The 22,588-nt window shown below is 37.1% G+C and overlaps 1 protein-coding gene across 4 annotated transcripts; it reads right to left on the bottom strand.

The window, feature by feature from the left end:
* Window positions 1-1,267: 1,267 nt before the first annotated feature.
* LOC129409816 (chromodomain-helicase-DNA-binding protein 3-like) lies at window positions 1,268-22,527 on the bottom strand. 4 transcript variants are annotated; one of them, XM_055156591.1, is made up of 4 exons: window positions 21,658-22,513; window positions 17,202-17,365; window positions 15,114-15,240; window positions 1,268-3,019 (listed from the first exon to the last, which is right to left on the bottom strand). In XM_055156591.1, the coding sequence occupies exons 1-4, from the start codon at window positions 21,794-21,796 to the stop codon at window positions 2,916-2,918; spliced, it is 534 nt and encodes a 177-aa protein (XP_055012566.1). In that variant the 5' UTR covers window positions 21,797-22,513; the 3' UTR covers window positions 1,268-2,915. The 4 variants fall into 4 exon arrangements, with proteins under 4 accessions (XP_055012566.1, XP_055012564.1, XP_055012565.1 ...); XM_055156589.1 differs by lacking the exon at window positions 1,268-3,019 and adding an exon at window positions 6,375-12,371 and having other exon boundaries at window positions 21,658-22,527; XM_055156590.1 differs by lacking the exons at window positions 1,268-3,019; window positions 21,658-22,513 and adding exons at window positions 6,375-12,371; window positions 20,771-20,860.
* Between the last annotated feature and the right edge of the window lie 61 nt (window positions 22,528-22,588).

Raw genomic sequence — 22,588 nt, 5'->3', positions numbered from 1 at the left:
TAGTTTAAGACTCGCCTCTTTGTGAGCGTTAGATGTTAAATAGTGATCGGTCAAGTGCCTGTACATTGGTTGTTTTCTCATTAATCAACATATGAATCTAACAAAACAATGACACAGATCCAAATCACTAAATTATGGGAAGAAGACATTGACTTTACAGTTATTTTCACAACCTCCGCTCATGACAAGAATCAATGGGTGGAGGTAGTTATGGCAACGGACAGGCAAAGTCTGTGGTTCTCAAACTGTGGTACACAGACCCCTCTAGACTTATAATGCATTTTCTCTTTTTCTTTGGGTTAGTCCTTGTTTAGAACTCCTGGAGCAATGGTGTAGTTCTAATTTAGACCTGTTCAGTCCTGTTATAGATCTGGTTTAGAACTGACGGTAGTCAGAATATTTAACATATATAATATATATATTTTAAGTGGTTCTACTCAGCTTTCAGTTGAATAAAGCAACCTGGGATTTAGCTTGGGTTTGCAAAAATAAATGAATAAAAAATAAAATAAAATGTTGTTATTAAATGCTGTAGGGCTTTACAAAGACAGTAGACTGTGCTGTTCAGTGTGATGCTTTTAAGCTTTTTTTTTCAGTTAAGAAAGTTCACTAAAATCACCCCCTTCCTTGGTGAACAGTTGGTGTTCTCTGCACACGATGCCACGTCCCCTGACCTGCAGTTATAATGAGTTTAGTGCAGAGTTTAATGTGAGTACAGACATCTGCTCTGAAGAGCCACCAACTGTCAGCTAAAATGTGAGAAATTTGTCATCAGTTTGAGCAGTGATTAAGCCCCTTTTAAACTACACGGCTTCAGTAGTTAGCCTACCTGAATTAGAGAGAATTATAATACAGTGAGCTCTAGCTGTGATGAAAGTGAAAATAATTTCCTGTCACCACTTGTGTCCTTGGATGCTCATACCAAAACAGAAAATAATTTTTAAGGCTTTTTAAAGGACAAATGTTTGATTAACCTCAAACGCCTTTATAGAGTTCAAATTGGAACATGTTTTAAGAGGGTGACAAGGAGATTTTCCAGACTCAGTAGCAAAGCTGTGTATATAATAAAATATACTTAAGATAATTAATACTCTTCCCACACTGATGAAAGATTATTCTGTGTACCTCAGAGATTCACTGGTACAAGAAACAATATACAATACAAACTATTCAAACAAGTACAAAACTACTATGAGTGCTGTTAGTTAAGTAGACATTTTTTTGTGCAGGTTACAGTGAATTGAGAAAAAGTGACAAAGCCTCTGAGTTGATTCATTCAGTTTTATTAAAAACCAAAAAAGGAAAAGAAAATAAAAGATGCGTCATTATTGACATGTTTTCACTGTCACTCATCGTTTGATCACTACATACACAGTGACACAAGATACCCAGAAATGAACACAAAATCCTGCCCAGAAGACGAGGAGAAACATGGAGAAAAAGAACTAAGTGCTTTTGTTTTAGCGACGCAACATTTTAGCTCGGGGGTTGCAACAACCTCGGAAATCTGAATTTCCTGGTTAGAACCGTGCAAAACGCATGGGAATGGGAATAACTCTTGGACACTTTTAGTTAAATTAAATGAAACTACACTAGGATTTACACTTGACATCAGGTTCATAAATTAATTTGATGACTTACATTTCCAGCTATGATTATTAAGGCGCTTTTTAATGATAACTGTATAAAATGGATTTCCAGCCTAGGATTTTTAAGTATAATACTTGAAATTCAATAAGATACATTTTTATTTGCTTATAGTAGCCTTTAGGGTTACATAGTTTCATACATGTTATTTGCAAGCCCCAAATCTAAAATGTAAGCAAACAAAATGTGTAATATCCACTTCTGAAGTTACAGGCCAACTTCTTCGTTCTCTTGGAGTTATAGAACAACATGGCAAATTTAAGTGCATCCTGTTGGACACATAGTTACAAAAAATGTCTCTTTTGGTAGAAGCTCTTTCTCAAATAGTAGCAACAAGAATAAAACAGCAACATTGACGACAACAATACTCAGAACTGTGTAGAGTAAAAACACAAGAGATAATCACAAATGCTTAAATATGCAAAGTATCACAGGATTGGTAGAAAGTAATAGAAATTTGGAAAACATAGTATTGAGGAGTGTAGAAGGGAAGGTCTGATAACACTGACTTACTTATGAAAGGCTATAAACATTCATAGGAGATCTTTTCTGAAAAATAGCATTGTTGAGGCTTGGCACGGTTGCCATGTAAACCTCAGAGAGATACCTCATAGCTCTGTACAAGGATGAAATTCAAAATGGCAGACAGTGGAGCGTGGCGGGACGACAGCAAAAAATCAAAAATTATTACACCTGCGTTGCGTTATCTATAAGTACCGTTGAAAAAATGCAAAAAGGAGACGCTGTGCTCAAATACTCCCAAGTCTGAGAAAAAGCATCTCAGAAAAAATAGACAGTATTAAAACAATTGTAGGCACAGCTGTTATCTTTTTATTATTATTTCACTTTATATTGTGTTTAGAGCATGCTTTGAGGGATGGAGAGATTTTCATGCAGTTTCCTGGTGAGTTGTAAGGAAAGATGATTGCGTGTAGGCGAGGTTAGTAAATAGCAACCCTAGAGGAACGCCAGGCCCATCCTGAAGGCCTTGGACATCATGAGGAGTCTTGGTTTGAGGCAGAGATAGTTACAAGAATCTGATGGACTATATGCGCGGACAGTAAGTGCACATGTGCGTGGGAATACTGCGTTTCATGAAGGAGTACCAGTTAGTGCTAAAAAAAATAAAATAAAAATAATAATAATAACAATTGTTTCCCAAATCTACAGCTCTGTAAAAGTGTTGGCTATAGGAGCTATTACAATCAAAAACAAGGTACGCCTTCGGTCAGTCAATGGGTAAAACACTGTGTAAAAGGGGGCGTGGTCTAGTCGTCAATACAGATGACCTCTCCGCTGCGCTGCTCCCGTCGGTTGATGAGAAGTTCAGCCTCGCGTTCCTTCTTCACGGACATGGGAGGCCCGTTCAACACTGTGGACGACAAATAAACACCAGATTTAAGTGCAGTCGTTCCAGCTCTCTCTTTCTCTCTCTCTCTACCCCTCCCATCTCTCGCTCTCTTTCTCTCTCTCTGCCTCCACTTTAGGGACAGGAAGAACAGCGTATGCTCTATAAAATGAGTCTAGTACAGTGATACATCTGTCCACTGTCTTTTCATATGTTTTCACCCAAACCCAATTACCAAATTTTGAAAGGGAAGTGCTGTCTGTATTTTTTATTTTTACTTGTACATATACATTTATATAACACCGTATTTGACACCAGTTTCTTCTTTCTGTTATATTATATTGTGATGTGTGAGCTACTGTGTCCAAGTAATTTCCCTTGTGGATCAATAATGTTTAAGTCTAAGTCATATTATACAGTGTAGCAGGCATTACAGTGAGATCTTAGGTCAATGTAAAATCATATTACAGAAATATGACACCACTGTAAACAGCACTAACAGAGTTTAGCATTAACTTTGCAGTAATATCGCGTTGGCGGTGTTCTACATGTATATTTATGAAGGAATGTTCATTATAGTTGCCATGGAGACAAAATGAACAAAACACATCCAAAAAAAAGTTCTGAGATAGTCTAAAATACAAACAGCACATTTTCAGGAGCCTGTAATCAATACGAGCGTTCATGGTCCTGTTTAGCTGTTTGATATTCAACAACAAATGTGAAAGACTAACTGAAAATCTGATGTTTTTCTAATGCAAGCTAGCGTGCCGACTGTAATGTTATTTGAGAAGGACTTGTTTAACAGCACAAATCAGTTTACCTGTTGTAGTTCCAGCTACATTGGTTATTCATGGTCAGATTATGTTAAAACAAAGATCAGATTAGAGTCTAACAGAGCTTCTGACAGAGTAGTGCCTTCAGTTAGCATCACACCCCCTGGGAAGTATCAACAGTCATGAAGAAGTACTTACAATTTGTAATGATACTATGATTGTGAGTGGGATTTACTTAATTTAATTCAGGATAAATCTGTATACCACAGTTTGAGAAACACTTATAAAAACCAGATGGCTTCAAATTGACAAAACCACAATTTTTTTTCAAGTTGGATTATTTTTTACCTTTGACAGTCAACCGGTTCTTAAAAACAGAATTAGTTAATTTACAAAAGAATACAGAAAGGGTGCTGGGATGTTTACAAAGGGACTGTAGATTTAATAGAGTGTCTTTCGGTTTTATATCTTAAACTGCTAAAATTAATTAATCCTAACTGTGCAAATCAGAGATGAGTTAAAGATGCATTGTGTAACTTTTCTGGTGGAGGGTCCGTGGTTTCTCCATGGAGACATCATTGCTTAGTCTGGAATTTTCAAGATATAACACTACTAACTACTAACTGCAATTTTAATATGTAAAGTAGAGCTGTTTAGTGTCATACTGTGGAACATTCCAGGCAGAGCAATGAAATATCCATAGAAACAAGCAGGTGACAGAACCCCAACCAAAAAGTTGCATAGTGCACCTTTAAGAGAGAATCTACCCTGTCAAACTGAAACATATCAAATCAAGATGTGGTCCACAACACACAGGATTTACAGTTTTGGTCAAATATTCTTTGATCCGTTGAGACCACTAGGATCAAACTAGCTTTGAGGTGGCCATCTTTGTTTTTTGGCTCGCTGAATTGGCAATAAGTACAGGCATGCTTTTGAGATTATTGGACTAGAGCTGATTGATTATCCAAAAGAAAATATTGTATCCGCAAAGATTTGGGTTACAATTGAAATGGAGAATATTTGAAACTATTATTTATGGACTGTCAAAAGTTAAAGGCCCTGTATTACGCAAATTTGGCTCTTGTGACCCTTAAGTCATGCTATAATTCTGTTACTTTATCAAAAACATTCCTGGATTTGTGTTTTGTTTCATTCACACATGTTTGAGTAACTCTTTATTATTATTCTATCTATATCTCTAAAGCTCAAAATACTCTGCTCCACCTTGTGATGTCATGAAGTGGTAGTTTTCAAGTTAACAACTACCTTTTAACTTTAGTTCAGTGGAGATTGGCAATTCCAGGGCTGAAATTATCCAAATAATTCAAGTGAAGGTATATGGCATTTAAAAACACAGTGGAGCACTTCCTGTATTACCACATGACATCACAAGATGGAACAGAGTGTTTTCTGTTTGAAAGAAGAACTGAGCCTAAATATGCAGGGTTTGTGTGAATTAAACAAAACACAACTCCAGGTATGTTTGTAATGAGGAAACATTATAATATGGATCAGAAAATAGCACAACATACATTAGGTCGTTTAAACTCGAGGGGGTATAGATAATTATCAGTGATTTGTGTCAGAGTAGATATGACTGTTCTGCAGGTTTTGTGGGGCATAACAAGCAGCCATAACATTCAGGAGAATTTCATTTATTTTGTATCAATAGCATGCTTTTATAATTGATTATGGTAAAATTTCATCAAAATTAAAACTTGGTTAATGCCACAGGTCTGTATCAAAAGACCTGGTTGGGATGGTTGGCTTTGGCCAGCACAGACCGAAGTCCTCCTATAGTGTCAAATATTTCAACAACTTCCACAGTGTAATTTAATGCACCGTTTAACATCAACATATAGCTTGGTATAATGTTTTCTGATGTTATCACGAACATCTGATGACAAGGCCTGAAGATTTAAAGAAACTGTACAGACAGAACAAAAATATTTGAGAATACTAAATAAAGAATACTCTTACATAAGTCTTCCAACAGTCTTCTGTTGCAAACTGCATATTTTGGAATGGTATAGGGGAGCTGATAAAACATGCCTTAAAACATTATATCAAAGAATAGTAGAAGTAGCAGTACTTGGTGAGAGACTTCCATGGTACTGGCTCTGTCTCACAATTGTAAAGGAAATCCTCCCTCATTCTTTTTTAAGATTTTCATGTATTTCCACAGAAATCTAGAGATAATTCTATGGTCTGTGAGAGAGAGAAGGAAGGCTGTAATATGTGATTTAAAGGTGTACTATGTAACTTTTCTAGTGGAGGGTCTTCTACCTGCTTGTCTCCATGGAGATGTTGTTGTTTTGCCTGGCATTTAACTTATCTATGGTGCATTTATTAAATTCTCAGTGTTTTATTCCTCAATAATACCAGGAAAATCACTACTGTGAGTGGGCTCCGCTCTCCACAGTTCTGACCTGGAACTTGGCTTAATGGCATCACCTGCTTGTCTCCATGGAGATAAACAAGATGATTGCCTTATTGTGAAACATCCTAGGCAGAGCTATAGCATCTTCATAGAAACAAGGTGGTAGACCCTCTTCCTGAAAAGGTTCAAAGAGCACCTTTTCCAAAAAAGTAATGACTGAACCACCAAAAATTGTCAAAAAAGATAAAGCACTAAAATAATCAAATAAAAATTATGTTTTGTACATTTTAATGAGAAACCAGGCATACAGTATTTCATTACTACATACACTGTCATATATACATATACACACTGTCATAAGTACCATCTGTACTAAAAAAAACAGACTACTTTAAGGTGCACTGTGCAACTTGTTTGTTGGAGTCACCTGCTTGTCTCCATGGAGGCATGCCTAGAATGTATATAGAAAGTATAGCAATAAACTTATAAATCTTCATGAAGACTTGCTAGCAAATTACAGATTACATTTGTGAAGAGACAAGCCCACTCACAGTAAGAATGGATGTTTTTAAGATATTTTTGAGCAAGACACCATACTGTGGACAATTTAAATCAAAGCATTAACATCTCCAAGGAGACAAAATGTTGCAGACCCCCTCCAGAAAAGTTACACAGTTCACCTTTAAGATCAGAATAATAACTATATAACAATAATTAAAATTTAGAATGTTACTTCTCAGTACAACTCTACAACAAGACAGTGAGGGATTGGCTTTTCTCATGTCTGCGCAGTGTAGTGTGAAACTGCAAAGGGGAGTGTAGCGGGCGGGCTTCTTTTCAAAACAACGCCAAGAATAGACACTCAGCGTACTTCTCTCGCCAGTGCCATGGGAGAAAATAAACTGCCGTAACACCCCCACACTGATCAAAACCCGCGATAAGAGCTGTGTTAAGCTGCAGACATCCACCACTGCCTGAGCGCACTTCCAGAGCCAAAGGGGGGAGCGCTGTTGGGAAAACTTATGGCAATGGTCCAGCGGAGGCCAGAACAGGGGATGCTGAAGAGGAGGGAGGTAGAGAGGTAGAGGAGTGAGATAAAAGTCAAACACACGGAGGTGAAAGAGCAGCCGATTTACATAAGGACCTCTGGAGTTCACTGCAGACTACAGGATTATAATATTGGATAATGTATGGAGTTTATATAGCTACCATTTAAGCGTTTGAATCCATCATTGGACATAATACTCAGACCTGAATTGAGAGTTAATAGGGAATACTGTAAACATGGATGAATAAAATGCTTCTAGGAATACACTCAAGTCGGAACCATGTTAGGAAATTTCTGGGCTTGATTTTAAATAGCCTGTGTTGTCATTGGAAGTTGATCATATTACTGTCTTTGAATGTTTTTATTGACTTTAAGAATAAACTAAAACTAACTGCTATTTCTGTTAATTCATACTCCTCAAAAACATACATTGAGTTGGGTTTAATTCACACACTTTTGAGTAATCTTACCCTAATTATTATTAGTTTGTCTATATCTCCAAAGCTCAAAACGCTTTGTCCCACCTCATGATGTCATGAAGCAGTAGTTTTCAAGTTAACAGCTACCCTTCACCTTTAGTAGAGTAGTAGAGATTGGCAATTCCCAATCTGAAAGTATCTAAATGATTCTAGTGAAGATGTATGGAGTTTAAAAATACAGTGGAGCTCTTCTTTTATTACCGCATGACGTCACAAGGTGGAACAAAGTGTTTTCTGTTTAAAAGAGGGCTCAGAACTGAGCCTAAATATACATGATTTGTGCATTAAACATGGCTGTATGGAACAAAACACAACTCCAGGTATGTTTGTGATGAAAACACAACATACAGAAAATAGTATAATATAGGCCCTTTAAACTAATATATGTGTGAATTTGAAGCTTTACATTCTTGTATGGTCTCTTAACTGTGTTCATAGGCATGTTCTGTTGCCGCCATGGAAACGCCATCTCAAAGAGTCAGACTAATTATGAACATATTGTCTGGCTCAGATGACCACCAGTGACATTTTATATGAACTGAAGCTGAAAATGCTGTCATCAGTTTTCAGTATCAGTCTCCGAACATGAGGCATTGGCCAGGCTCTAAGAAGGCATTTGAGGTTACAACAGATGATAGTTAAACTCACTGGTGTTATGCCAAAAACACTAGAAAATGTTCTAAATTTACACTAAGGACAAATATAGCATCTCATTGTGCTCAACAGTGAGGCTCTTCTAGTCTTTTAATACCAGTCCCTTGATCTCCTCACAGTTGTACAGGACTTTTTTGGTCTATATTTATTTTATAGTCCCATTTCCATCTGGCAGTGCTTGTGCTTACAGTAACACTTTAATCCAGTAATTTAGAGTCACTCAGTAACACTCAGAGTTTGACAAAGCTAAAGTCTACAAAAGTCTATAACAGGAGGTAGAGTTGTTTTCTCTGCTGTAGGTCCGGCCCTGATCTGATAGAGCCCCACACTGCCATCTTGGCAGAAAATGCTGAATTTTTGCATTTACTGAGCAGCTCTGCGTGAGTACGTCAAAGCCAGAACCTTTCATCAGAAACAACCTTGTGAGCCTGAACTGTCAACCACCAACTAAAACAGCAAGGCTTCTATTTTAGAGGTAGACCATACAACAGTGTATTTATATATCTACATGAGAGAAATACGCAGGGAGTGTTCAAGTCTAATCAGAAGTTTTCATCACGGTAAAAAGTTGGTCTAATAACATGACTTATTGCACTAGGTGGAAATATTGCCTACTCAGCAAATGTAAAAGACGACGTATAATACTGCTCTACAAGCTGCCCTACATCAGTGGTGAAAGAAAAACTTTTGGTACTTAAGTACAGATGCTGAAGCAAAAAATACTCAAGTAAAAGTACAAGTATCCTATGAAAAAAATCAATGTAAATAAAAGTATTAAAGTACCTGTTTCAAAGTATACTTAAAGAGTAAAAAGTAAAAGTATTTCAAGCAGATACTGAAATCTAATAAAGCTTCAAATGTAGTGATTTTGATACAGATTTGTGGTGAATTTTGTTTAGCAGTTCCATTTTGTTAAATTTATTAGTTAGAGATAGAACAAAAACTCTTCTATTCTATCTGTTTTTATTTAACCTCAGCCTTTTCAGCATGCCTGAAACTATCATAAAAATACTTTTACTTTTCACTTCAGTTCCAAAACATTGTGAAAGCACAGATACCTGCTCTCGAGTAGTGAAGCAAAAGTAAAAAGTATCCAGTTTTAAAATGCACTTAAATAAAGTACAGATATCTAAATGGTATACTTAGATACAGTACTTAACTACTTAACTTAACTACTTTTACTTCATTATGGCCTACATGTACTGTTTGACATGTAGAACCTATAGCACAAACTCTCTTTGGGTTCAAAGACTATGGGGCTATATTTAATGTGAAGATGATTTCTCATAAAATCCATTTAAACTTGCATAGCAGAGTAGCAGATTTCATGACATAAAATGCTTAAAAGGGAAAGCATTTTGTTTTGGACTCATGTTGTTGAAATGTTAAACGCAGCATATTTCCACCAAACCAAACAGAGCACAAAATAAACATCAGATCAAGACGAGTACTGTATACCGTCACTGCCGGCCGCACTTCCACCACACATCCTTGGACTTTAAATCCTTCACCTTAAAGGGAAATACCACTGAGCTGCAACTTACAAACCACTCATTATCCTTAAAGGGCCTATTCTGCATTACTTTCTCATCTATGTTATAATGTTGTTTACATATCAAAAACATACCTGGAGTTGTGTTTTGTTTCATTCACACATGTTTAACACACAAGCCCTGTAAATTTAGGCTTCTGAGTTCTTCTCTCAAATGGAAAACACACACTTTGTGATGTCATGTGGTAATACTCTCCACTGTCTTTTTTAAACTCCATACACCTTCACTAAAATAATTTGGATACTTTCAGCCCTGGAATCTGGAGAGCCAATCTTTACTGAACTAAAGATAGCTGTGAGCTTGTCACTGACAAGGTGGAACAGAGCATTTTGAGCTTGCTGTTGTTGTGATGTTAAACATGTGTGAATGAAATAAAACAGAACTCGTATATGTTTTTAAGGAGCTAACAGCATTATAACATGGCTTAAAACTCACAAGAATCCATTTTGTGTAATAAAAATGTTTGCACCATGAGCCTGATCTGTCTTTTCTAAAAAATAAAGTAGGAAGCAGATGATTTGGTTTTGCTTCGACTGTGGGATGTCACTGTGATGTACAGCTCCACAGAACGAACGCCGGGCTGGAAAAGAGAAGGAAAAAAATACCGTGACAGAGTCCAGAGTGTTTTATTTTCTCGGCAATTGGGGGGACATTTTCCACCGTGGAATCCATCACTCTGTCACAATAAAGAAGAGAAGAGAAGTCTGAACAAAGATATCGCTTCAAAGTCTTCTTCTTGGAGTGTTCGGGGACAGAGCATTAATTATGGAACAGCAGCTTCGAAGAAAAAGTGGATTCTAAAAGACCAATACTTGTCTGGGTTCTTTGGTCATGTGATATTTCCCTTTAGGCTACCTCATTAAAGTGCTATAGTATTATACGTTGAATACATCACTGATATTAATGCTACTAACATATTTTTAAAGGTGCACTACGTAACTTTACTGGAAGAGTTGCCAGGGAAGTCCAGAATGAGCTCTTTATTTTTTATATAGGGCTAGGCTCAAACATGGCCATCCAATCAGATTAGTTTATTTCAGAGATGCATATAAAACAAAGGAGCTGATTGGCCACCAATTATTTTGAACAAATTTAAATTTCTTCATATACCTTCAATACCTTCACTCACTGATTTTGCAGAAACTGGCAATGTTTTTCAGTTACCTGCGATTTTTTTTTTCCTTTCTTTTTTCCTCTTAAGTAGCCATATTTGTTTTGGTATGGACACCCTTGGGAGATTCAAGATTCAGACTCAAATCTTTGTAAAGTTTTAGAGAAATATATATTTTTGATCCCAGGTACGTTGAAGAGTGTACACCAGCTGCCATGGAGATGTTATTGTTTTGCCTGCCAATTTATTATTAGTGCTTTAATTGTCTTCTTTGTGAATGGGGTTGCCTTTGTGAATGGGGGTTGCCTCTCCATAGATCTGATCTTTGTCTGGCAAACCATGCAGACAAGGAAATGGTAGTATAAAGTTACATACTGCACCTTTAAATCTCTGCTACAAAACATAGGAATGCCACAATTAAAGTCATCCAAAAAGAGGTGATGAACTTTGATTCTTCATATAGTCATCCAAAAAGTGAAATTATTGCAGATTTGAGGACTTGTGTGAGGTCTCGGTGCACAAATGGTTGCTTGTGTGAGAGAGGGAGAGCCGGAGGAGTGGACAGTGGAGGAATGAGGGAGTGCAGGGTCAGAGCCAGGGACAGCCTTGTTCACTCTGTCAGCCCCATGAAGAATTGATCCACTGGGAAATCTCTTTAGAGGGAGAAACGCCAAAAAGCCTCCAAAAATAGGTGATGAAGAGAATCTTATAATAAAAGTATGTTTGGTTCATTCTGAGATGTGAAATCGCAATGTTTTTTCATAAATATTGCCTTTTCCTTGCTTGGAGGAGTTGAGTATAGCTTTGCCTCACCCCCTCCTTCCGCCCCCCACACACATCATTAAAGTTTGGGGCCTGTACTTCACTCCTCTTTTCTCGTTCTCTCAGCTTTGGGTTGCTTGTTTTTTCTTTTTTTTTTTCACAGATCAAAGTGCTGCCGCTCCTTCTGTTGATAACTTCCTCCGGCGACGCTCTCCTCTTGTCTGTACTATTCACCTTTTATTCCTTACATTCCAGTCGTGTCAAAGTGCTCCATCCTTGAGTCGTTTTTGGAAATTTATTTTGTCCGATTACATTCAGGGTTCAATCAAACAGTCCTCCCTTTTAAAGTTGGCTTTTGCATGCTCTTACATTCCTGAATTGTCTGGTCAGGGTCTTTTTGGTCGTCCATTGCGTGGCAGGTTCTCCACAGTGTTGCTAAGGCGATATTTCACTATGATGCTGTGGACTGTGGACTTGGGCATCCTCAGTTCTAACCCTATGGCACCCTCTGACTTGCCATCCTTCCATAGGTCCACCACGCGCTGCCTCTGCCCCACGCCGTGCTCCTTGGTCTTGGGGCAAACCGCTCCCGTAGATCCGCCACCAGCTTCTGTGGGGGCAGACAAGCGGCAGACTGTAGTGGCGAGTCGCAGAGACACTTAGCGCCCCGTAGGGACTTTAGACAACCTCTCTGCGGAGGTCAGAGGTCAAGGAGTGTGTACGCGGCAGTTGTGTGGTTCTCCGTGTGGCGTAATGGTGGCTGAAACAGTTTTTCCAAAAATATGATTCACAGTTTACACAGCTACCATCTAGAAACACAAAATAGTCCTTCATTTGGGAGGCGGGCTTGTTCAAAGTTCAGACACTGGAGCTAAAACAGTAAAAGCGCCCAGGGCATATTTATATATTTGTTTTGTGTACTCAAGTGCAGATGAGAACCTCTCTCAGGAGACACTTAAGGAGGTCTCTCAATCAGAGCATTTGTTATTGTAACCCCAGAAAATGTCTGTATTTCTGACTCGGCCTTAAATGGTCAAGCACCAGTGTGATCCCAATCAAGTCCATAAACGTGGTCTCGTTTGCTGCCAGAGTTCAGGACGCTAACCTCCGCACAGAGAGGCCCCTCAGAGCGAATGGACACGCGACTATTTCGGCTCAACCCAACCCTCGGCCGCTTTGCAAGTCACAACATGGCGTTTACACAACCAAACTCCTTCTGTGGTTTCTCTTCCTCTCAAAATACTTTCGGCACCAAGTCCGAATGTTTTCTTGGCATGGCCAGACTCAGACAGGCTGAGCATAATGACATTTTCAGAGATAGGCCCAGGCTTTCCAAAATGCAATGTCTTTGACAGATGTTTCAGTCTACAATTACATAAATCACGATAGAGCGAGGGGGGCCACCGCTGCACTGGGAGAGCTGGCTGCTGTGGTTTCAGGGTAAGGCTATTGGGGAATATCGGGTTTTACTAGTTATCTCTGCAACATCTCTGCTATCTAAACATCTGCAAACACTGACACACAAGCACAGTCTGTTGACCATATGCTGTTATCAAACTAACTTTAAGAAAATAAGTTGCATTGAAGTTTTGACAGACCACAGAGGCATACAACTGAATAAACTAATGACCTCTGGATAATATGTAGTATTTACCAAGACAAGTGAAAGCTACAGTAGCGCTTCACACGAGAAAAGAGCCATGATAATGCAAGCATGTAGTAGACAGGTTTGATAGCCCTCCAGACAGCCCCTCACTGTTGCACAATGTGCCTGTGTGTCTGTGTTATGTGCTGTGCAAGTTATACCCCGGACATGTAATGAGATGAAGAGCCTGAACACACCGGGGGCAGTTTGCGTTGGGTTCTGGTAATGTCTATTTCAGGTGTTGATCTGGCAGTGACTTCAGAGCGCCCGCTGCAGATGGTTTTCCTGATTATGGGGCTTCTCTGGACTTTGAGGTTTTCACAACTAAACTGCACCGGGAGCAGAAGTGTCGACTCAAGGTGTTTAAATAAGGCTACTTTGGAAGCTGTCAGGTAAATGCATTCTCCACACGTCTGGCTATTGAAATGAAACCTAAGCACATTTAATACCACTTTTCCATTGTCTGTCTTTCAGTTTTTGTTTCTTCCACAACAATATGACCATATAAAGGCGAAAGGACTCAGTTTAAAGCTTCAAAACGAAGCAACAATTTGGATCGATTTAGCTCACAATCACATGCCAAGTAATCAAGTCCAGACAGTTTTCCTCTGTGTACTGTCAAATGTAATGAAGGCTCACTATGGCAAGCTGACTGACATGTAGCCCCCAAATCTTTCAAGGCTACTGGTCGGGATTCTTTCTCTCGCCATAGCTGCTTCTAAGAGGTTGACCTTAAAGTGTACATATTTTTGCACCACACGTGTTCCTGAAATAAATACTGTAAGTACTTTGTTTTTCAATTTCTACTCCTCCACAAGACTGTTCTGGTCATATATGTTGTCATCTTATGTTATGCTTGTGGTGATGATGTTGGATATCATTAGTCATTTAACATTCCTTTCACTTGATACAATTCAAAAAGTAACAGTAAATATAGTAATTATACATTGTGGCTGGATTTATGGCACCCAGTTGTAATATTAAACCCTTTGACCTACTATGCCAAAGCTCAGGTAAGAATCTAGACAGACTGATTTTAGCTACTGTATCTTTGAAAATCAGACTGCAAACCTGTGAATTATTAGCATTACAATATATTTTTCAAGATACATGAGACGGATAGCACACATGTATTGAAATAACTGTAATAAAAGCATGATTTATATGGGTAACTTCTATTATGTACAAAATGGTTCAGTCATGCTTCTTTCTAGCCCCCTCATTTTTGTTAATAGACATAGACATTTCAACACCATAATATCAAGTTGAATGCTTCGTATTCAAATGACAGATAATGGGGTAAACTCTGTGCCCTCGTAAATCAGTTCTGTTGCCAGACACAGTAATAGTTATCTGCCATAACTCTTTAGGAGAGAAACATAAATCTAGTGCTGTCAAATGCCAAGACAATCAAACAACTCTCATGTTGTTATCTTTGAATGATTGTGTTAGTTAAACATAGTGAAGTTTATTATAACTACTGACTGTAGCAGAGTTTAAACTTGCCTTTTTGCAAAAATGCCCCTCAAAAGACACAAACACATGCATACAGAATATAAACAAAGCATATATTTAGAAACTTCAAAAGTAAGAACTCCAGATGTGTGCTGCCTGATGCTGCAGATAAGCGCATTTAGATTTTTAAATACGATTGTCGGCAGAACTTTCCAATTATTTATGGTCCACGGACTACTGCCTCTGACTGACCTGATATGAAAGATCCGGGAGGCATCTGGCTGTAGTTGGCCCCTCCGAGGTGCAGGGCGCTGGGGGGTGCAGGGGTGAAAGGTGCTCCGTAGTTTTGGGGGGTGGCGTAGGGTCCAGGAGGGATGGGCTGCAAAAGAAAGTAGCGCTAATTATTTTTGGAAGAAGAGTTATGTAAGCTGGCAGATGAATTATACCAAATAAGTCAAGCGTTTAGTGACAACATAACAAAGTATAATAGGCTCTGTTTTGGTTGGTAGATGGCACACATTTGATCTAGAGATGCACTGATCCAGCTTTTTCTATCCCAATACTGATGCTGATACTTTGGTTTTAAGTATCTGCCATTAAATGATATCAACCAATAGTAGGGCAGGGAGTAAATAAAGTACAGCTATAATTTATTTCTTTTAAATACACTGGAAAAAAACAATCTAGCTAAGTTAAAATGACTTAAATTAAGAACATTTTACTTTATTTGAGTTGATTCAACTTGACAAGTAAAATTATCTACCAATGGAATAAGTGTGTTTTTCTTAATTCAAGGGCCATTAGATTTTGTTTCTTATTCTAAGTGCAAAGAATTGTGTTTTTCTTATCTTAAGTGTTGCAAGATGTATTTTCATATTTTAACCACAAAAATTCCTGTTCCATTGGTAGATAATTGTACTTGTTAACTGAAATTTACTCAAATCACGATAAAACTTTTTTGATTCTAGTCATCTTAACTTGGCTAGATTTTAGTTTTTGCAGTACACACTGTGTATGGTAAAATGTGTTTTGTAACAGTTATTTATCATTTTAAGTAACTACATAACAACTTTGAAAAATATTAAGTATTTGAGCCAACATTGTCCAGTGACTTGTCCACAAATTTATAGACCAAAATAGGACATCGAATGAACAGTTTTTGGCTGATCCATCAAAAAATTGGTGCAGAGATCTGATACCAATATTGCTCTGTTTTCTCCTTACAACCTCTTATTTCTAGCTGAGAGATATATTTGTATTGCTATAGTTTGATATTTTTTATTTTTATTTGCACATTCACATATATTGATATAATTATGCCTTATTGGACACCAGTCTCTTGCTATTCTTGCTACTTATTTTGGATTTATTATCATTATTTATATTTTTGCCCTTTTGTTATTATAATAATATATGGTGAAGTGTGCGCTACTGTGTCCAAATAACTTCCCTTGTGGATCCATAAAGTCTGTCTAAGTCTAAGTCTGGCCGGTTGACAGAAACTTGGGAGCCCGGGACAAGAAGCCTCACATCCAATCCTCAATCCAATCCACTTTATTTCTATAGCACATTTCATAAATAAAGACTGTTTCCAAATTGCAGCACACACAGAAATAAAAAATCTACAATTTAATACAATAACAACATAATAAAACAACAGATCTCCCTCTAATATAAATTGATAGAGGGAAGGTCCAGTTCTGGGCCTCTAAGTCTCTGGAGCCCGGGACAACAGACCCTTTCCCCCATCCCCTGTCGACTTCCCTGGTCTAAGACTAAGTATTGGTACAACCCTAGTTTGAACTGGGATTAGAGAGTTATATAATTATTATCCCTTATTTGACATCAGTCTCTTGTTATTTTTGCTACTTATTTAAAATGTACTATTATCATTTATATTTTTGCTCTTTGTTATTATATTTGTTGTGATGTATGAACTACTGTGTCCAAATAATTTCCCTTGTGAATCTATTAAGTTTGTCTAAGTCAGGCCCGTCAACAGAAATTTGGGGGCCCTGGGCAAGAAGCCTCACATAGGACCCCCTTTAATATAAATTCATAGGAGGAGGATCTAGTTCTTCCCATCCTGCCCATCTAAGTCAAAGTGTTACATTAGACATAAGACAAACTTTACTGATCCACAAGGAAAATTCTTTGGACACGGTATCTCACACATCATAAAATAATAACAAAGAGAAAAATATAAATAGTAATAATACATTTTAAATAAGCAGTATTTTTACTAGTAAAATAAAAAATAGAAACAGAGTAATATAAATACAGTATATCACAATTATATACAAGAGGACATAACCTACAGAGATCATAATGACTACTGACCGGAGCAGCGTGGGTTTCCGTGCCTTTGCTCGCCAGTCTGCTCAGGATGCTCCTCTCGGACATCTGTAACCGCGCGGCGATAGGGGGGACACGGGACAGGGTGGCAGGTAACCGGGTAACATCTGCCTTCATGTCGCTCAACAGCTCCTCCAACTGGTTCAGCACTGAAACAACAATTAAGCTAATGAGGCAGCTGTGGAGCGCAATTCATACATAAAGTAGTGTTGTCTAGGCCTGTCACGATACTTACTATATCACTTCAATGTTCAGTATATGAAAGCTGGAACTATATATTTTGGGTCTGAATATTGACCATTGTGTACATTTGCTTTGCAATAATGGGAAGATTGTTTTTATTTGAGTTGTAATCCAATCCAATAAGATCTAAGCTGTAGAGGGTTGAAAAAATAACTTACTGGATAGTTATTGGTCCATTCAGCTATTTATCTTTATAAATCTTTATTGCTTTTGTGTCACTGGTGTAAGCATTTTCAGTATTATCATTTATCATTATATTTCTCTGTAGCAAAATATTGCACCTCAAACTGTGCAGGCCTACTGTTGTCATGATGCTGACTTCAATTTGATACTAAGGAATTTACTCAGTACTCGATACTCATTACAATACGAAAATGAAGATCAAATATACTCCTTTTTAGTAATAGAATGTCATTTTCATAACAAAATAATAGTACTTTCTTTTTGTTACCATGAGATCTTGTTCTGATAAAGTGACTTGAAACTTGAATTTGAACTTGAAACTGACCAAATACTACATACTGATTAGTATACCACAATGAAACATGTTCCTTTTTCTCAATACAATTTCATAACAAATAATAGTAATTTTTATCTTACCATGAGATCTCATACTTCTGATAAAGCTATTCAAGAAAGCTCAATCAATGTTATCGATACTCAAATTGAGTACCTAGTTTTGATATTAGTTTTAATATGGAATAGTATCAGATATATTTTATACTTTTGACAACACTAATTTACTCACAAAGTAATTCCAATTCAGTTTCAAAGTACAGACCAAGAAAGGTACATTAAAATCACAATACAAACAAATAAGACAATAAAAGCACACACAATCAGCTGTACAGAATTGTTTTGAACCTAGATTTGAACATTGTCAGAGGCCCATTTCACATCTTCTGGAAGACTGTCCCTTATTTTAGCTGCAGCAAATCGCAACATTGTGTTTAGTTAATCTTTACTTAAAACTGTTTAAAAGGATCTGGTGTTTTTACAAAGCCAAGTCTATAAAAGAGAGCTGTCAAAGTTTGGCATTGTTTCCAGCCAGCAGACACAAAATGAGCTACTATGGCAGAAAAACACACAAGCAACTCAAGACTAAGGGTTAAAATTATAGTAAACTACTTTTGAATATCATAGTAAATGCTTTTTATGTTTTAGTTAAAGATCCTATATTATGCAAAATTGACTCCTGTGAGCTTTCAGCCATGTTAAAACATACCTGAAGTTGTGTTTGTTTCATTTACACATGTTCAAGTAACCCTTTATTATTAGTCTGTCTACAATCCTAAAGCTCAAAATGCTCTGTTCTACCTTCTGATGTCATGAAGCAGTAGTTTTCAAGTTAACAGTTGCCTTTTACCTTTAGATTGGCAATTCCATGGCTGAAATCATCTAAATGATTCTAGTTTTTAAAGAAGATGTATGATGTTTAAAAGCACGGTGGAGCATTTCCTGTATTACCACATGACATCACAAGGTGGAAGGTGGAATGTTTTCTGATTGAGAGAAGCACTCCATAGTCTAATATGCAAGATTTGTGTGTTAAACATGCGTGAATGAAACAAAACACAACTCCTTATGTATGTTTGGAATGTTTTTGAACATTATAACAGAGATCAGAAAACAGCATAATATCATCACAGAAATTATAAAATCTTCATTATGTAGATCATTAAACTGTATCTTTAAATAAAATGTAGTCTACCATGTAATTGCAAATCCATATAAGAAGTAAAGTCAGCGTGGTATGTTTTCAGTAAGACTCTATACGTCCTCTGTATAGTCTTACAAGTGTTTGAGTGAAAAACTACATATAAGCATTTTTCCTTTTATTTAATGTTCTCTTCTATTTCCACACATTCTGTTCCATTCTATTTTGGCAAAGAACTATGTCCCCATCATTTATTATTCTGTCTTTCTATCATCATCGCCTTTCATCAAACGCAACACTGATTACAGACTAGTGGAGTCTCACTGCAATTCGATAATGATGTTTATGGCCATTTATGAGGTTTAATGTGCAGAAATACAAGCACAGTAGTGTTTGAGCGCGTAATCCTTTCAAACAACACAAACATGCCAAGGCTCGCCAAGGAGTTTGTGAGGAAGTATTTTGGAGCGATCTCTTAACAGCCTGTAAGATTATCTGAGCTTTGAGAAATGGATCTGCTGTAGTTTTGAGTGAACTTCTGATGGATTAAATTAAGGTACTTTTTGGGGATTCGTTTACATAAAGTGTCCCTATTCAACGGTGCGCTATGTAACGTTTTGGTTGAAGGTCCATCACCTGCTTGTTTCTATGGATATGTAATTTCTCTACCTGGAATGTGCCACAGTATGACATTAAAGAGCTCTACTTTACATGTATTCATTTACAAGTGGTTTTATAGCTCAAAAATACAGAGAAAAACAGGTATTCTGACTGTGAGTGGGGTTGCCTCTCCAGGGATCTGACCTATAACTCGGTCTGGTTTGGTCTCCATGAAGATAGAAAGGTTTAATAGCATACTTTGAAACTTTCCAAAAAGCAATAACATCTCCATGAAGAAAAGCATTTGGAGCACGGACCCTCCACCAGAAAAATTACACAATGCATCTTTAACGGTGTACTGCTTCCCTGCTTACTACTGAACATTAGGTGGAGGGACAACTGGACAATTTAGTCAAGAATAAGAGATTTATGCACAACAAGAAAAACACAGATTCATTTTGTAAATAAAAAAAAGAACTGTCAAGACTGCATCTCAGTCTCGAGTACTCCTCCCTGCTGCATATTGTATCTTTTTTTTTTTATTCTTTAAAGGGCCCATATTATGCTGTTTTCTGAACTGTGTTATAATGTTGTTTCCTCATCACAAACATACCTGGAGTTGTTTTGGTTCACATGTTTAACACACAAATCCTACACATTTAGGCTGAGTTTTTCTCTGAAATGGAAAACACTCTGTTCCACCTTGTGATGTCATGTGGTAGTACAAGAAGTGCTCCACTGTGTTTTTAAACTTCATACAGCTTCACTAGAATCATCTGGATAATTTCAGCCCCGGAATTGCCAATATCTATAAGTTTCAAGTTAGAACTTCAAAGATGTAGACAGACAAATAATAAAAGATTAAACTTGTGAATGAAACAAAACACAACTCCAGGTATGTTTTTGATGAGGTCACAACATTATAATATGACTTAAAATTCATAAGAGTCAAATTTGCGTAATATAGGCTTTTTAAAACTTGTCTAATGCTTATGATTGTGTTCTCTCTTGGGTGAAATAATTTAGTACATATTGAAGGTAAGGTATACTGTACTGTCTCTTGTTTGTCCTTGGTATTTCATCCAACCTTCAATGTCACTATTAAGCATCCTATGTTACAAAATTTAGATTCTTCTGTCCTTTTTGCTATTTTTAATGCTGTTACTTCCTCAGAAACATACCCTGAGTTCTGTTTTGTTTCATGCACACGTTTGAGTAATCTTGGCTTATTAGTCAAAATCTCAAAATACTACCTACTGATATTTTTGAAGAGGAAACAACATTATAACATAGATGAGAAAATAGAATATGGGCCCTTTAAGAACTGTGTGATAGGGAAATGGCACTTTTGTACAGAGGACACCTTCAGCTAGCAGAGATAACTGAGAGATAACAGAGGCGTAGGTCTGTCAGATAATGACTATATCAATTTATCATTCAGTATATTAAAGCTGAAACAATATTTTTTGTGGTCAGCATTTATCATGTATACAATTTCTTTGCAATAGTGGAATTTTTGGTTATTTTTTGGCTATATGATAAGATTTAAGCCATAAAAGGTTGAAGACATTGATCATATAACTGGATAAAATTTGACCTTTTTTGAATTTTATCAGAACTAGTGTAATATCACATGGTTTAATAAACAAATACTATTATTTTGTGTTAAAATCTACAATATTGTCTAAAAAGAGCTTATAAAATGATCCGTTTGGGTGTCAAAATTGATATTGAGCATTGAGGCTATTCTTCATCAATTAAGTTTGAAATTTTACTACCATGACAACATGAGCTTTACAGCATGAGCATTACAGTCAGAAACACATACAGTAGCTGGAGAAACAGTAATTTGCGCAGGTTATGATCAAACTGCTAATAGTTTCTATGTAAGTACAACAGAGTAGGGAATCATGTACTAGTATGTGTGCTGTGGTGACTGACCTTTGTGTAGGACGGCATTGGCGGGCTTGTTCCCCGACAGAGACTCTTTGCTGAGGTGCTGGTGGGATTCGGCGAGGCACTCCACTTCAGCGAAGCGAGCGTTCAGGGCCATGGCGGGGTGACTGGGGTCCTGCGTCATGTTTAGATACGCCGCCCGCCGCAATTGCTCCTCGATCACAAGAGCCTGCTCCAAGAGCTGAAAAACCACAGTTTCAGACACGTTTGAAAGTACCAGTGGTGGAAGGTAACATACAAAATTAAAAGTAAAGTAAAGTAAGTATTTGAGAGCAAGTATCTGTACTTTCTCCTCCACTACATTTTTGAATAGGCCTGAAAAGTAAAAAGTACTTTTCTTTTAAGTTAACATCTCAACTTTGAGCAAACCAACTACATAAAGGCACAAAAATGGCAAGAAATCCATTGAATTACTGAATTACAGCTACATTCTTTGTCAAAATCACAATATTTGATGCTTTAATTGTGCTATAAATCTCAGCTAAATACTTTGAATTTTTACTCTTAAAGTACATTTTTAAACTGGTACTTAGATTTTTTCATTTGATATTTCTACCTGAGTAATCTTCCACTCCTGTATCTGTATTTTTACTTAAGTAGCAAAATTAAGTACTTCATCCACCACTCGAAAGTACACAAACATCTTGATAAGATCTATAGCACAACCACCAAGATAATGCCAAGACGTAGCAGAGAAAAGGAATCATTTGTGCTTTAACCTTGTCAACAGAAATTTTGATCAAAAAGCGTTTGAGTTTACAGAATTGAATTTCTCCTTTGTTATGTTTGACAGCATTAGTCAGGATTGTGGATGTGCAAAAATACTGAAATAATGAAATATCGATATATCGTATTTGGTGATACAGATATCTTGGGCTGCTGTATCGATATATCGCCAAGAGTGTTATTTTGTGAC

The sequence above is a fragment of the Boleophthalmus pectinirostris genome, unplaced genomic scaffold (assembly GCF_026225935.1).
Source record: "Boleophthalmus pectinirostris isolate CB_2022bp ecotype Guang Dong unplaced genomic scaffold, ASM2622593v1 HiC_scaffold_20, whole genome shotgun sequence".
NCBI classification, from domain to species: Eukaryota; Metazoa; Chordata; class Actinopteri; order Gobiiformes; family Gobiidae; genus Boleophthalmus; species Boleophthalmus pectinirostris.
The sequence above is the reverse complement of the archived record's forward strand: the minus strand, read 5'-3'. Positions and strand labels throughout refer to the sequence as shown.